This window comes from Rattus rattus, chromosome 4 (genome assembly GCF_011064425.1).
Source record: "Rattus rattus isolate New Zealand chromosome 4, Rrattus_CSIRO_v1, whole genome shotgun sequence".
NCBI lineage: Eukaryota > Metazoa > Chordata > Mammalia > Rodentia > Muridae > Rattus > Rattus rattus.
In genome coordinates this window covers 18,327,611-18,344,875 of record NC_046157.1, presented here as the reverse complement: position 1 = coordinate 18,344,875, position 17,265 = coordinate 18,327,611, and the positions used below count along the sequence as shown (strand labels likewise).

General features: G+C 47.6%; 1 protein-coding gene across 2 annotated transcripts in view; it reads right to left on the bottom strand.

The window, feature by feature from the left end:
* Slc12a8 (solute carrier family 12 member 8) overlaps positions 1–17,057 on the bottom strand; it is a 126,162-nt gene extending 109,105 nt beyond the window's left edge. For both annotated transcript variants that reach the window (XM_032900144.1, XM_032900145.1), the window contains exons 1-3: positions 16,913–17,057; positions 10,945–11,136; positions 3,913–4,144 (exon numbers count right to left, since the gene is read on the bottom strand). In XM_032900144.1, the coding sequence (XP_032756035.1) occupies positions 3,913–4,144; positions 10,945–11,136; positions 16,913–17,014 (526 nt within the window). In that variant the 5' untranslated portion in view covers positions 17,015–17,057. The remainder of the gene's footprint in view (positions 1–3,912; positions 4,145–10,944; positions 11,137–16,912) is intronic.
* Between the last annotated feature and the right edge of the window lie 208 nt (positions 17,058–17,265).

Genomic DNA, 17,265 nt, shown 5'->3' with positions numbered 1-17,265 from the left:
ACAAAAAAAAAAAAAAAGGAAAGAGAAGGGATACACACTTTGTAACACGGCAGAAATGTAAAAGATCACGCCTACCCAATGTCCTCCGGGAGATAACAACTCACATCTACCGCTAGTGTGAATTCAGAACAATCTAATGGGAAAGGCAGAACCCAGCAGAAGCAGACCCAGTCCCTCGCTCACCCATCTGAACAGCCATGTCTGTGAAGGTTCAGAACTGGGAAATCTGAAATACAGCAATAGGACTTTAAACTCCAAGTGCTTCTAGTCAGTAACAGGGGCTGTGATGCATGTATGTCCGTATACACACACACACACACACACACACACACACACACACACACACGCACGCACACACACCAGCAACAACAACAACAGCAACAACAACAACAACTGTGAATGAAAGAAAAGGCCATGCATTTTACAGAGCGTAAGGAGAGCAGGATGCCCATGAGATGCTTCAGATCAGGAGTGGGGACTGTAGCTAGGTCAGGGGGATTTACCTGCGTCTCTACAAAGAGCAGTCACGTGTGTCCAACATGAGCACACGCACATCTCCTCCTGGGCCATGGCAGAGGAAGAATGGTGCTAGGGAAGGGCAGGTTTACTTAGGTTCCTCTTAGGTCAGGATTTAAGGGGTTCATAAGACAACAGAGCTTTCTTTCCCTGCTTGCTTTTCTCCCCCTCCATTATCTGAGACAGGGCTGTAGCATCATAGCCAACGCTGACCTTGAACTCATGCCAATCCTCCTGCCTCAGCTTCCTGAGACTACAGGCATGTTTACCTTTAAAATACAAATAAGGGGGAACCATAATATCTGTTAGATATAGATTTCTTGACTTTTTAAAAAATATTTTAAATGTTAATTTTTAATGTGTGGGTGTTTCATCTGCATATATGTCTGTGTAATACATTGTGTGCTTAACGTCTCTGAAGGCCAGAATAAGAGAGCAGCCGATTCTTCAGCCCCATGTATGTATGTATGTATGTATGTATGTATGTATGTGTGTATGTATGTATGTGTGTGTGTGTGCCTGGGGAGATGGTTCAGTGGCTATAAGCACTTACTGCTCTTACATAGAGGACCCAGGTTCAGTTCCCACATGGCAGTTCCCAACCATCTGTAACTCAGTTCCAGGGTTTCTGATTGACTCCCTCTTTAGGCCTCCACAGGTACCACCAGGCATGCACACAGAACATAGACATACATGCAGGCAACACACACGCGAACACACACACACATACACACACACATGAATGAATGCATGGATGGATGGAATACACACACACGCACACGCACACACACACACACACACATAATGAATGCATAGATGAATGGAACACACACACACACACATGAATGAATGCATGGATGGATGGAACACACACACAATGAATGCATGGATGGATGGACGAATACATAAGTAAATAAGTCTTAAAAACTAAAGTAACTGCAGCCAACCAAAGGAAGCATAGAACTGAGATAATATATAACTACACGTAACTCAGCGGATGACCACTGTTAACCTCCAGGCATAGCTCCTGCCAGTCTTTTTGAAGTGTCTTTTTCCCTTTAATAGTTGAAGTCATTCTGTTAAATCCATTGTAAAAGCTTATGGTCTGGTTTCAGTTTGGGTTTTTTAACTACAGAGAAAACAGTCCGCTTGATAAAAACCAATGATGCCCGTTGCCATGGGAACCATTGAAAATAAATTTCAGCTCGAACTACACCCTGCTAATGTATCGACCAGAAGGGAGGAGAAGCATTCGGAGTCCCTTAGAAGAGCAGCCAAGAAAGTCTCCACCAGAGAGGGAAAACACATGAGTCTAGTGAAGTGTGAGGTGGCCAGAAGCACTGCCCTGTCAGTTAACTGTGGTCTCTTAGCAACCGTGTCAGTGGAGGGGACCGGGTAGCCTGTTTCTCCCTTCACAGACAGTTCAGCAGCCAAAGGCCTGTCTGTGTCCCTCAGCGTGAGAGCCATGGCTGCAGGACAGTGCAAGGCCAGGAAAAGGCACCATGTCTCTCCAGCAGAGAAGCCCCAGAGAGCAGGCTGCAGCACTTCAGGATAATCACCGGGTCCTTGGCACTGGAGCGGGGCCTGAGGGCCCCTTCTGTGTAAGAGTTGGCCCTTCTGGATGTCAGTGGGGAACATTAGAGGATGTGCCATTTCTGGCACTGGAACTATAATATCTGGAGAAATAGTAATATGTGCCAACTCGACTCTAACCAGTCTACAGCCAACAGCATTTAACAGGTAAACTAAATACAGGGGGTGCTGCAGAGGTGGCTCAGTGGTTAGGAGCACTTGCTGTTCTTCCAGAGGACCCGGGTTTGAATCCCAGCACCCATGTTAGGCAGTCCACAACCATCTATGACTCCAAACCTAGGGATCTGAAACCAGCAGGCACCTGTGACATTGACACAAACGGGCACACATACATTCGCATAAATAGAAGTAAAATCTAAAAGCATATTAAAAATTAAACTATAGTGGTGTGCACAGTTTGTCTGTCTGTTTATAAAGGCAAGACTAGGAGGAACACAGGCAAGGGAGAACACCTCAAAGGGAGAAAGCCGAGAGCAGACAAGCAGGTTGTATGAAACAGGCCTCTTCCTACTCCAGGAAGAGCTTGGCTGCAGCATTGTATCAGGCTTCGAACCCCAGCCCTGGCATGCATTAGCACAAACATAGCATTTTTCTCTGTCTGTACGTTAGGTAGCAGAGTTTCTATCTCAAAAGGTTCAGGCACGATCAATGCAAGGCGAGTGGTGGCAAATGCTGAACACAGAGCCCAAAATGGCAGGTACTTGGGCACAGTAACTATCACCCCACCAGCATCAGTCCCTGCCTGGGCTGAAGATTGTCCTAAGCATACTGTTGGTCCCCTCTCCCACTCTTTAAAGACCAGTCTCTATTAAACACAGAGTTCCTGGAGTGCACAGTATCGGGCTTTTTCTATAGCATCCTGGGGACAGCTGTGTATGTTGAGGACAAGCATAGTTGACCTTGATGCTAAAACAACACAAATCAGAAAGTGGCAAAGTGACAGACCTCCATGTCATTTAGAGACACGGGTTCTGGATTCATGCTCCTGGGATTCCATGAAGCTCAGGAAACCCTGGGTTAGATTAGACCAGTGGTTCCAACCTCCTTGATTTTGCGACCCATTAACACAGCTCCTCATGTTGGGGGTGACCCCCAACCGTAGCATTATTTTTGTTGCTACTTCATAACTATGATATCACTGCCGTTATAAATTATAATATCTTACAATATCTTTGTTTTACAAGTCTCAGTATTTTGTTCACTATCTTCCTGCCTTGGCCTCACAAATATTTACAGGCAGATGCCACCATGTCCAAAAACATATATTTACATCAAATTCTTAAAATAAAAGACCTGGGAGATAACCATGGTTATCGATGTCCGTTTTCCTCTCTGTCCCTACATTTTTTTTTTCTTGCTTGGTGTCATGAAGTTGGTCTCTGTCCATCTGCTTGTGCTTTTGATTGGCAAAAGTTGTGTTGTTTACATTTTTTAAAAAAAAAAAACAGAATCATGGAAAAATATGAAGTAAAAATGTGTGTGTGTGTGTGTGTCTGTGTGTGTATGTGTGTGTGTGTCTCGTGTTTATGTGAGTATGGGCGGTGTTGTTGTATGTGTATATGTTGTGTGTATCTATTTGTGTTTGTGTGTCTGTGGGTGGCCGTCTGTGTGTTCGGGTTATTTGTGTGTGTGGAGGGATTTCCGGGCTTCTGGACCCAGGGAGCTGCACTGGGATGGACCTGTTCACATGATTAAGACCAGCCCGCCCTCCTCAGAGGTACAGCGGTGAGAGAGGGAGGGTCTTCTGCAAACCACACCTATCCAGATCTACAAAGCATCTCCATCTGCACTCCAGGGGCTTACCTGGGTCCAGGTGGGTGAAAGAGCCCACCACAAAGTCCAGGGTTGAGACAGCCAGCAGGGACAGCAGCAGCAGCTGGAGGCGGATTATCCACTTGACGCCTGCCAGGTTGATGCCCAGCAAAGCCAGAAGCACCGCCACGGAGATTCCTCGAACAGCCCAGATGTTCCCGAGACCCAGCAGATCGGAGATGGACTCGGCAAAGCCAGTGAGGTACATGGCACCTGCAACACACTGCCGGGCCATCCCCGGTGGGAGGCCAGCAACAGAGAGGCGTCAGTCACAGACCCACCTGCTCAAGACACACATGTGCGGCAGCACCGTGGCTCTGCCTGGGAGGCAGCACCCGGGCAAACCTGCTCTACCACAGGGGAACCAGGCTCAGACCGCATTTCACATCCATATCTTGATTGAGAGAGGAATGAGCTCTGGTTTGGGAGCTCAGTGGTAAACAGGGCATAATGATTATGGGATGTTGGATCGGAGGGCATTTGGTCTTCTCTGCCTGCATGACTCATGAACTGAATGTCCACAAGAAGTGTGCACACTGGGCTCTGTCCTCAGAGACACAGGAGCGTACTCCCATGAACATCCAAACGCCATTACTTTTAACCAGAGAGTGTGTGTGAGTGTGTGTGTGTGAATGAGTGTGTGTGAATGCATGTATGTATGTGTGAATAAGTGTGTATATGCATGTGAATGAGTATGTGTAGGTGAGTGTGTGTGTTTGTGTATATGAATGTGAATGAGTGAGAATGTGTGTGTGAATATGTGTGAATGAGTGTGTATGTATGTGTGTGAATAGATGTATGTGTGTGTGTGTGTGCGCATGGCATGTGAATGGGTATGTGCATGTGAATGTATGTGTGTGAATAAGTGTGTATGTGTGTGAATGAATATGTGTAGTTGAGTGTGTGTGCTTGTGTATGTGTGTGTGTATGTATGTGCGTGTGGTGTATAAATGACTGCGTGCATGTGAATGTACACGTGTGAATAAGTGTGCGTGTGTGTGAATGAGTATGTGTAGGTAAATGTGTGTATGTGTGTGTTGAGTGTGTGTGTATGAGAGTGAGTGTGTGCGTGTATGCGTGTGAATGAGTGTGAGTATGTTGTGTGAATGATTGTGTTGAGTGTGTATATGTATGTGTGCATGTCTACTTCTTCCTTGAAACAGGGTCTCTCAGTGGCCTAGAACTGACCAAGTATGCTAGGCTGACTGACCTACAGTAGCCCCACAGATCCTCTTATCTCTGCCTCTCTAGAGCATGCGACCATACCTTATTTGAACCAGGTCTGGGGATCAAACCCATGTTACTGGGTAAACTGTCTTCCCAGCCTGTAAGTCTGGTGATTTGGTTTGGTTTGTATCCCTTGGTTTTGGTTCTTTAAGACAGGGTCTAACACTGTAGCCCAGGCTGACTCAGATCTTAATATATATTCCAAATTAGCTTCAAAGTCACGGTAATCCTCCTGCCTCAGCCTTCTGATTGCTGGAATTATAGACATGAGCCAACTCTTGGCAGTAATTTTTGTTTTAATTATTTAGCCACCAAGCATGATGGTGCACACCTGTAATCCCAGTCCTGGGGACAGGGGATAGGGGCGGGGGGCAGAAGCAGGAGGCTTTACAGCCTGTGCATGAGCCCCATATACAGGAAGTATATTCCCTTCCGGCTCAGAACTCGAAGCCTTAGCCTACATCCGGCTTGGGACAGCTGACACAGGGCGGGTCTGAACCCAAGGCCTTCCTGGGGCGAGCCAGCTGTCCTAAGGCATCCAGGCTGGGAAGTTGCTCTTCCTTGGAAAGCATCTGAGTTTCTGTAAACATTCCCAGAGCTCGTTATGGTTGAAAATCGTCTTCATTGCCTTCTGGAATTTAGAATTAAGGACTTTTCCCTTTCTTTACCATTCTCAACATGGGAACGTCTGAAACTCCCTGCTGCATGAGGTGGGTTGGTCAGCATTTTAGAGAGAAGAGGAGGCTGTGTTCTCAGGAGAGGACATCCAGCCCAAGGCATTTGTTCTGAATGGATCAGGTGTCCAGGAGACCTGAGCAGAAGCTGGGTGCTCCTCCCCCTCACCCTCTGTCAAGCTCAACTCCTATTCTAGACTGCAGTAGGCAGCCCGGATGGACAGTGAACGCTCTAAGCCTCTGTCTGGTCTTGCGAAACTTTCTGCTCCTCTACTGTTGGTGTAGAGAATCCATCATGGAACATGTTAGCCATGACACCCGTTTTTACACAGTCAACACTTCCACATCCAAGTAAGGAGCCCAAAGAGGCCCCTCAGAGGGACACGGGTGAGTGAACGGGGACATAGAAGGATTTCTAGCTGGCCTCTGGCCATGGTCTGGTCCCATAGGGTAAGGCAGGCCTAAGCAGGCCTCAGACCTGAGGCAGAGAGGTTTGCATAAAGGCATGAGTATATGTAGGAGGTGTGTATAGGACATAGCAAGGGTTTTTTTTTAAGTTTCTGTTGTTTCATGTGGGTTTTTAAATTAATTTTATTAATTTTTATTTTATGTGGATGGGTACTTTGCTTGCATGTATGTCTGTGTACCACCTAGGTAATTGGTGCCCATGGCAGGCCAAAAGAGGGAAGGAATCAGATCCCCTGAGCAGGATGTGGGTGCTGGGAATCAAATCAGGTCTTTTGGGAAAGCAGTTGATGTTCTTTCTTGACTGCTGAGCCATCTCTCCAGCCTACACGGCAAGACTTTAAAGTCATGATTCTAATCAGGCATTCGATTTTAGGCCTGTAATTCTAGCACATGAGACGTTGAGGCAGGAGGCTCACCATGAGTTCAAGGTGAACCTAAGCTACAGAGGAAAAAAAAATGACATGAGGTTAAGTGGGTAAGGAAACAGGGATGACTCTGGGAAGAGTTGGGGTGTGTTTGAATATAATCAAAACACAATGAATGAAATTCTCAAAGAACTAACAATAGTGGTTTAAAATATAGGGGCTGAAGATAGTTCAGTGGTTAATAGTATGTGTTCCACATTACAGAGGACTCCAACAATTTATTAACTCCAGCTCTAAGAATCCAGCATCCTCTACTGACCTCCATGGGCCCTGCTCTCATGTGCTCAATCCCTCACCAACACATGCACATGCACATAGTTAAACATAAAAAACACACAGGTATGATGGCCCACGCCTTTAATCCCAGAACTCAGGAGATGGAGGCAAACACATCTCTGTAAGTTCAAGACCAGCATGGTCTACACAGTGAGTTCTAAGTCAGCCAGGGCTACGCAGTGAGACCCTACCTCTAAAACAATATCGGGTGTTTGATATGTGACATAAACTGAGAAAGAAAACTAAGGAGGTGGAAGGCCACAGGAAGGGAGATGGGGGAGGGGGAGAACTGATAAAAACAAATTTCACAGGAGAACATCACTGTGAAAATCATATGGGGCTGGAGGGATGGCTCAAAAGCTAAGAGCGCTGGCTGTTCTTCTAGAAGTCCCAACACCCAAACCAGACTTTAATTCCAGTTCCAGGGCTTCTGACATCTGAAAAAGACACACACACAGGCAAAACACCAGTGAACAAAAAAATAAAAAACAAATTCTGTATTTATGAGTGAAGAAAACCTAACAATATTTCACTATGAAGATTAAATGAAAGTTGTGGATAAATCTATCTTGATTCATCAAGAAGAGAGGTGAATTCAAATGAATTAAGTAAGAAATGAAAGAAGTGTTACTACTGCCGGACTCAGAAATAAGGAGGAGTACAGGGGATCAGTTAATACATCCATACTCCACAGAGACGGGATAACTTGGATAATCATGGAGAAAGACACAACCAACCAACATTACACAAAATCAGGACACTCCTGTGTTGGGAGAGAGTATGCTAATAATCAGAAAATTTAAACAAATGCAACCAAGAAACCTAGGACAAGACAGTGGTCATGATATGTTCTACTTAGCATTTATAGAGTTAACACTAACCCTTTATACACATTTCCAAAGACTAGAGGAGAGGGAAACACCCATCCCTACCAAGTAAGTCCTTACAGCAGTCTTAACGCCACACCAAAACCAGACAAAGGCATCTCACGGAAGCTACAGGCCAGCATCCCTGAGAAGTGTGTGGCAGCTTCCTCTCAGCAAAGTTGGAACAGATGGAACCCAGAAACCAGTGTAAGAACAAAAGGCAAGAGCCTCCACCCAAAGGAGCTCAGAGAGCCAAGGACCTACCAGCACTGGCTACAGGGACTGCTGACAGAGGTCCAGGCCCTGAACTTCTCAGCCATGGCCACCTATGCTGGGCAAACTTTGTGAAGACTCTTCCTTCCTTCCAGCCAGCCTAGCTAATGATAGCTGAGAGACAAAGCAACCTCTCCTCACTTGGGGTATTCAGCCCTTGTCCTCATCTGTCTGCCTAGAGAGTATGGAAAGTGAAGTTGTCTACATAACCAGCCTGTGGCCACTGTGGCCACAGAACAGAGCGGAAAGCATCTCTCTACAATAGATAGGGTGACGAAGCGGGCTGGTGATCACTGCTAATGGCTGTCACAGGGGCAATGCATGTAGCAATCTCTTTTGGATCTTGTAAAATTTGCATTGTTTTCCCTCGTGTGAAAATCCAGCTTCAAAAAGGCTCCAAAATCTGAAAGTTGGTGGGGTTTGTTGTTGGTGGGTGTTTGTTTTTGTTTTTGTTTTTTCCTATAGTGTGAGAGTTTTGGTTTGCTTCACTTTGGTTGGATTTGGTTTGGTTTGGTTTGGCTGGGGTTTGGGTTGGGCTGGATAAGGCTTGGTTGAGTTGGGCTGGGTTGGTTGGGTTTGGTTGGGCTGGGTTAGGTTGGTTGGGTTGGGTTGGGTTGAGTTGGGCTGGGTTGGCTGGATTGGGTCGGATTGGGTTTGGTTGGGCTGGGTTAGGCTGGGTTGGGTTGGGCTGGGTTGGTTGGATTGAGCTGGATTGGTTTGGCTAGGATGGGTTGTGTTAGGCTGGGCTGGAATGGGTTTGGTTGGGTTGAGTTAATTGGTTTGGGCTGGGCTGGGTTGTGTTGGATTGGGTTGGGTTGAGTTGGTCTGGGTTGGTTGGATTGAGCTGGATGGGGTTTGATTGGGTTGGGTTGAGCTAGATTGGGTTGGGTTGAGTTGGATTGGTTTGGTTTAGTTTGTTTGGGTTGGGTTAATTGGTTTGGGCTGGGCTGGGTTGGGTAGGGTTGGGTTGGGAGTTGGATAAGGTTTGGTTGGGTTGGGTTAGGTCGGTTTGGTTTGGTTGGGTTGGGTAGGATTGGGTTTGGCAGGGGTTTTCTGTTGTTTTGTGTTTTGTTTGGTGTGGTTTTTCTTTTTTAGAGACAGGGTCTTACTATTATTTTGCCAGGCTGACCTAGTGGTCACAACCTTCCTGCTTTAATCTCCCAAATGCTAGGATTATAAGCATGGGCCACCACATCCACATGCAAAATCTGAAAATTGTGAGTCACGTTCAATACAATGCTCAAAAGTTTTGGATTTTTGGAGCATTATGGATTTTTGAGGTTTTTAATTATAGATGCTCAACATATACCATACTTCCAAATTTTTCTCCAGTAAAAATAACTGCCTTGCCAAGTAGTGGTGGCACTACCAGTCCCAGCATTTGGAAGGCAGAGGTGGGAGGATCTCTGTGTTCAAGGCCAGGTCTGCAAAGTGAGTTTGAGGGCAGCCAGGGCTATAGACAAACTCTGTCTCAAAAACAAAACAAAACAAAATCAAATCGACTGCCTTTTCCAAGCAAGTAGTGAGATGCCTCCTATGAACCTGTCCTACACAGACACACAGACACACACACACACACACACACACACACACACACACACACTCTTTCTCATACACACACACACATACACTCATGCACACACATTCACACATTCATGCACACCCTCACACAAGCACACATCATATGCATACACACCCATACTCACACACACTCTCACACACTCTCACACACAGACATACACACACACTCTCACACACTCTCACACACAGACATACACACACACTCTCACACTCATACACTCATGCACACACACTCACACACTCATGCACATCCTTACACAAGTACACACACTCATATACACACATACCCACATTCATACTCATGCACACCCTCACACATGCACACACTCATGCACTCACACTCCTACACTCCTACACCCTCACACAAGCACACACACTCACCCACCCTCACACACTCATACAAATCCTCACACAAGCACACACACTGCACACTCACATACACACACTCATACATTCACCACCCACTCATAGACACACGCTCACACACTCATGCACACACCCCCACACTCACATACTCACACATACCCACAATGCACACAAACACACACACACTCATACATACACATTCCTCACACACTCATGCCCTAAGCGTTGTGCTGTTAGGGAATATGATGTATTTATGCCAATACTGTGCCTCTGCTGCCTGCCTAAATGAAAAGCAACAAAGCCCTTTTTTATTCTTTTTAATTATTTTTCAACCACCCACTGTCCTTTGTTTTTCCATAAAACCCTTTTTGGTCCAAGCCACGCTTACAAAAGCTACTTCTTAATACTCCTGTGTTGTCTTCCCAGCATCAAATCCCATCCCTGGGTTTCAGCTAAATAAACTTAAGATGAGCCTTGGAATTACTCCTCGCCTGCTGGTTTTCTTCCTGGCTTTGTCCACCACAGTGTGGCCTTCTCATTGGATTGTGCCCCAGTCTAGGTATCCACCCAGGAGCCTGTTGCCTGCTTAAGGCCACTCAAGCCATCAGACCTGCCAGAGCCTCACCTCCAAGAAAAGTTGTCAGACCCTGGCCCTGCGCACCTTGGGAAGTCATGAGGCAGAGGTGGGAAGATACAGGAGCTCTGGAGTTCAGGATTGGTGGTGTGAGCTCCCCCTCAGAGCCCAGTGTGGTCCTTTGTCAAGTGGGGCCCTTGTTTTCACCCTTGCGACCCCCAGGTCAAATGAGAAAGGAAAAAGAGACAACGTGAAATGAACAGGTAAGAAGTCGGTTCATGCTACAGTCTTACCTGTCCAAATACATACAGCAGCCCTACAGTGCCTCCCATCTGTCCACCAAGCACCGAGGAGATCATGGAGTAGACGCCGCCACTGCCCATCCAGCCATGCTCTGCGACGCCAATGCCAGACAGCACGGTGACGAGGGCCACGAGGATGACGAAGGACACGAGGAGCAAGCCCAGGAGCACACCCGTGTTTCCCTGCAGCAAAAGGGGAGGGGCATCAGAGTTAGGAAAACCTAGCTGTTCCGATGGAAGCCCTGAGCTCCACCCACAGGAGCAGAGGGGCACCATGAGGGATGATGGGAAAAGAAGCGTACAGTACCAGGAGAGCTAAGGCCCACAGGATGCTTCAGGTGTAAAGTCCACTCTTCAAACTCTTACGACTTCATACCACATGTCGATAGAGCAAAGGCAACTCAAGAGAGTCCCCAGCAGGGCCGAGAGAAGAGCTGGCTCAGCCGTTACAAGCACTTGCTGCTCTTGCAGGAGATCAGGGTACGGTTCCCAGCACCCACGTGGTGGCTCACAACCACCTCTAATTCCAGTTCCAGGGGATCCGGGGAATTTGATGCCCTCTCCTGACCCCTCAGGCACCAGGCACACGTGTGGTATCCATATATGTAGGTAAACACTCCTACACACGAAAGTAAAATTAAAAAAGAGAGATTCACCAGGAGCTTGCAAATCTACCATGCAGGTAACCTTGACCTACCACAAAAGGATATTCTCTCTCTCTCTCTCTGTGTGTGTCTCTCTCTCTGTCTGTCTGTCTGTCTGTCTGTCTGTCTGTCTGTCTCTGCAGTCCTCTTACCCACATGGTCCCCTGCCTAGACAGTCCTTTCAACTTATTCTACTGGCTTGCCAGGTTAACTCCAAGGCAGCCTTGAACACTCGGTCTTCAGGATCTGTCCCTCTGGTGGTTGGCACTGGTGCCCTTCCTCTGAGCCCTGCAGACCTCACAACCATGTGCTTATTTATCCCAGTACTTGCTAAGTCTCTATTTACGGAGTCTCTTCCCAGGTCAACCCCAATCTCTGAGCGTGAGCCGTGAGAGCGGGACACTTTTTCTCATGCCCGCTTCGTGCTCACTGGGCTTAGCATCTCCATGAACTTAGTAGTCCTCACCTAATACTTGCCGATCAAATAAGTCCACATTCCCAGACATCTGTGTTGGTTGACATGTACACACATCTCGACGTGAAAAGAGAAAGAAGGGCAAAGGGCACAGTGTTAAGCCATTTGTAATACTCTCTCATTGCATGCTTTTTAAGAGCATGGGCAATGGAGATTCCTGAAGGGGAGACCCCCAGAGATGTGCTAGGTGTGGGAGAGAGAGAGCAATGAGAGGGCAGAGGGTTCTCTGCAAGTGAGGGGTGCTTGGGCTGCATTGCTGGTCTGCGATGGGGAGCCAGAGCCCAGGAAAGTCGTGTTCTCTCTGCCCCCAGCCCCAGCGTTTTGCTACCCTGCTCTTACTAATCTCCACAGCTTTTTATTCACACCCACGAGGATATTTGCACTTTTGCTCTTTTATTGGCTGTAGATCTCAAATGGGCCAGTTCTGGTTTTTCTCTTCCCTGCAGACTCCCTCTTCTGCTACAACACTGCCACATAGTAGGCCCAGAAGAAAGGCCCTCTATCCCCTGTCCCCTCTGAGGCCACTGGGAGAGTCAGCCCAGAGACACACTGTTCAGATGACATTGGAGTGACCTGCAAGTGAGACCTGGCCAGCCAGAGGTGCCCAGGCAGCATAGGCCCTTCAAGGACTCCCTCTCCCACAGGTTTTTAATCTTAAAGTAGTACAGGTATCTTTGTTAACTATGTTGAGCGCCTCGAGGGAATAAAACCGAACAGGAATGAAACGTAAGACTGAAGACGTAGCTCACCCATAAATCACTTGTCCAGCACAAAGCCTGGGTCCAAGTCTAGAATGCAAAACCAGCAAAGAAAACCAAAACCAAACCAAGCCAAACAAACAAACAAAAACAAAAACCAAAGCCATAGGAGGTGCAGGGCCAAGGCAAGGCATAGCAAACAGATGTGACAGTGCCGTGTTAGCCACCGCCAGCCACACAAATCTGTGACAAAAAAGAAAGGCCTCTGCACATGAGACCTGGTGTGGAGACTGGAGCAAGGGTAGGGTCCCTTAGGGGACATCTGTCTGCAGAGGGCTCTGCATGCCAACTGTGTGCAGCGTGAGCAGACACGGAGCATCTCCTCAGCTATGCCTTCCGCTACTTCCCAGCCCTGGCCTGTCTCCTCATCTATAAAACAGGTGATACGTGTCTCACAGCTGCCAGGAAATACTAAATTTTAGAGAATTAAACACATTCACGGCACTTCGAACGCCACCTGTCACACAGGGCTTAATAAGCCTTACTTGTTACATGCTGTTTTGTGATAAATGTTACACTATTATTATTACTTATTACACAGCTCATAAAGACTGTGCCTCCCAGGGAGGGACGGACTGGGGAGGAAAAGGGGATGGGGGTGTGGGTTGGGGGGGGAGATCTGGTATGGGGGGGGACTGAAGCCCTGAGGGCCAACAGAAGGGATGAAAACAGGAGACCTCGGGAGGGAGGTCAGGAGGACCCTCCAGAGTGTACCAGAGACCTGGGAGGTGAGAAACTCTCAGGACTCAGGCGGAGGGACCTTAGATGAAAGGCCCTACAGTGGGGAGAGGGAACTTGTAGAGCCCACCTCAGCAGAAAGATGGCATCAAGTGAGGGATGGGGTTGCTATCCCACAGTCAAAATTCTGACCCATAATTCTTCCTATCTGAAAGAACTGCAGGGATAGAAATGGAGAAGAGCCTGAGGAAAGGAAGGTCCAGCGACAGGCCCAAAGGGGATCCAGCTCAAGGGAGGCCCCAAGACCTGACACCATTACTGAGGCTATGGTGCTCTCACAAAAAGGGACCTATCGTGGCTGTCCTCCGAAAGACTCAACAAGCAGCCGAAAGAGTCAGATGCTAGCCAATGGACAGAAGCTGCTGACCCCTGTGGTTGAATTAGGGAAAAGCTGGAGGGAGCTGAGGAGGAGGGCAACCCTGTAAGAGGACCAACAGTCTCAATGAACTTGGACCCCTGAGACCTCTCAAGCAATGACGGATCAGCAACCAGGCAGCATCCACCAGCTGAGGTGAGGCCTCCAACACACATACAGCAGAGGACTCTTGGGTCTGGGTTCAGTCAGAGAAGATGCTCCTAACCCTCAAGAGAATGGAGGCCCCAGGGAGTTTAGAGGTCTGATGGGGTGGGGACACCCTAGTGGAGATGGGGGTGAGGGGGAAGAGGTATGGGATGTGGAACAGTAGGAGGGTGGGCCAGGAGGGGAATAAAATATCGAGTGTGTAAAAAATTTAAAAAAAAAAATAGAAGAAAAGACGGTGCCTCTGAATCTGCTCAAAGCCTAGACCGGTTCATAAAGACCACTGTGAGCTCCCTGTGGAAAGGGAATGCCAACAGCCATGTGGCCACGAGGGGACATGTGCAAAGCTGCTGACAGATGACACAGGACGCTGCTGAACTCCTGGGCATAGTGACCTGCTAGGTGGTAGTGGTGAGACCAAGGGTAGAGAAGGCTTCAAGAATAACCAAAGTGCCCATGAAGCTCCCATCACTCCACCCATGGCACAGCCCTAGCCCCCAGGATGCTGGTGTCCCCAGGATGCGTGCCCTTGAGCATGACGTCTGAGTGTTCTAACTACGGACTCTGCTAATATTACACTTCCGATGAAATCCTACAGAACATATTCTTTTGTTCATACTTGAAGGCTGCCTGCATATGAATATAAATATCCCATTCCAAGAGCAGCCTTGGATCTTCAGAAGGGAAAAAAAACCACTCCTTTAACAGTGAATAAACTACGACTCCAAGTTCTTTTAGAGTTAATATTGCCTACTCAAGAAATGGTTGTGTCGGTTTTCATTTCATAGGACTCCCTGGATGTTCCGTCTCGTTCCTGGCATTTCATATTTGTCTTTTTTCTTTTCATGCTCAAATATTCAGGTGATTCCAATGGCAGAGATAAAAGCCAGAGGTTATTTTAGGGCAAAAGGACAGACAAGCCCAAGATGGCGCTCAATGCTAGCCTTGCTCCTTGTGTGGTCTCTGTGAAGTAACTCACTAGGTAAAAAAAAATTTGTCGGGGTTGGGGATTTAGCTCAGTGGTAGAGCGCTTGCCAAGCAAACGCAAGGCCCTGGGTTTGGTCCCCAGCTCCGAAAAAAAGAAAAGGAAAAAAAAAAAAAATTTGTCGGTCCAAATGATCACATTAGTTGGTATTTACGTAACAGTTTTTGACTAAACGTGCAGAGAGTTTCCATTTAGACTGTGTTTTATCATGTACCGACCTGCTTTTAATGTACCACAGAAGTGCTGGGACATCATCTCTGAGACTAGGATATTGAAGAGGTGGTAGCCGCCGAGGAGAGGAGCTCTCTCTTACTCTATCTGTGGTCTTAGTGAAAGTCTGCAGCCTCAGAAAGAGACAGTCCCACAGGGAACCACGTGATGTGGCCAAGGACTGCCAAGTGGTATTTAAGTGAGCCAGGGGATCCTTCACGTGTGCCAAGAGGCCTAACCCACAACTGTGGCCTCACTGGGACCTTGAGCACATGGGCCTCAGAACATGCATGCCCTGCTGTAAATTGTTAGTGTTGGCACAGTCGGTCACACAACAATCACGCCTTCATTTGGGGGAGGGAACTAATTTTAGATTTTCTTTCTTTGTTTTTCAAGACAGAGTTTTACTGTGTAGCCCTGGCTGTCCTGGAACTCACTCTGTAGTCCAGGCTGGCCTTGAAATCAGAGGTCCAGCCTCCCAAGTGCTGGGATCAAAGATGTGTGTCACGGACACTGGCTAGATAACCATTCTTAAACATCAAATAAATAAAGAATTAACATAGAGCTCTCTTTTTTCCTTCTACGATTCCTGAATGCAGCACAGTCCAGAGATCCAGGACTGACATCAATAACTTCACAAAAATATCAAAACCTGAGGCTTCCAAGGGGGACATTCTGCATTTAGATTGCAGCAGAAACACCTGCTAGTGTCTCAACTTCACTCAAGTCTTACCCGATGATGCATCCGATGTGCATGTCTCTTGTCTCCTACAGCATTGGCTACTCATGGACAATATGCCTCCCCTCCCCAATGGCTCTCTCCCTTCGTCTATTCAACCCAATCCAGCCTTCAAGCCTCTTGCAACACCTCATGCAAGCAACTGCAGGACTCCACTCCTGAGATCTCTCACCGTGAGAGATCTCATTGTAGAGGAACAAGGGCTGGTGTTTAACAACCCCATGGACAGCATCAGCGTCTGCACACAGTAGGCATTTGCTAGTGTTTAATTCTTCACTGGGTGGTCTTGCCATTCCGCTCAGCCTGTTCGATCTATTGAAGCTGGCTGTGTGAGAAAGCGCAGTAGGAGCCTTGCTCTAACTAGGGTGCTTCCGCCTGAGGAGTAAAAGAGAGACCCGTTGCTCCCTGTGCTAAAGACGAGCTAACCATCAGGATCTAGTACAAGAGCAGTGAATCCAGAGAGGCAGGAGCTTGTATCTCTAACCATGCAGCCCTGTGAGCAAGGCCAGGAGCAGTGTGGGAGAGAGCAACATGGGGACTTGGTGCTTCAGAGGGGTACAAAGTGAGATGACACACCGGGAAATCCAGAAGGGTCACAGACTAGAGTAGAAATCACCATCTGCCTGATCCTTGCCCTAACTCTAGTCCCACCCACAATAAGCCCTGACCCCATAGAGTCAGATGCATCCCGAGGCTCTCACTGGGAATCTCTAAGAGAAAATAGGGATCCCTTTATAGAGTCAGCCCAGGCTCCCCGAATGTATTCCCACTCTAAGAGCAATCCCAAGTCTGCCCTGTGATTCCTGCATTGTTTTAGAATCTGTGCTTCAGGAATCTAATCCCTGAACTGTAGAATCCAAGAAGCCACCAGAAGCTCCAGGGTCACTCACCACCAGCCAGCCGGTCCTCAAGAAAAGGACAACCCCGAAAATGTTGATCATGCAGGATGTGAACACACCATCCCAGGTCCCAAACAGCACTGGCTCCCACATGAACAGTTGGATCTTCCACCAGGGCTGGGACCGGGCCAGGACGCCCTGCGAAGAACATCATGACATCAGATGAGCAGCCAATAGAAAGAGGGAGGAGACGGACGAGGAGCCGAAAAAAGAGGAGACTGAACTTAGAAACAAAACAACAACAAACAGAAAACAAACCAAAAAAAACAAAGACAAGAACCTCTCCCCTGGGACTGGGAAGATGGTTCAGCTGGTAAGAGTATTAGCTTTGCGATCACGAGGAC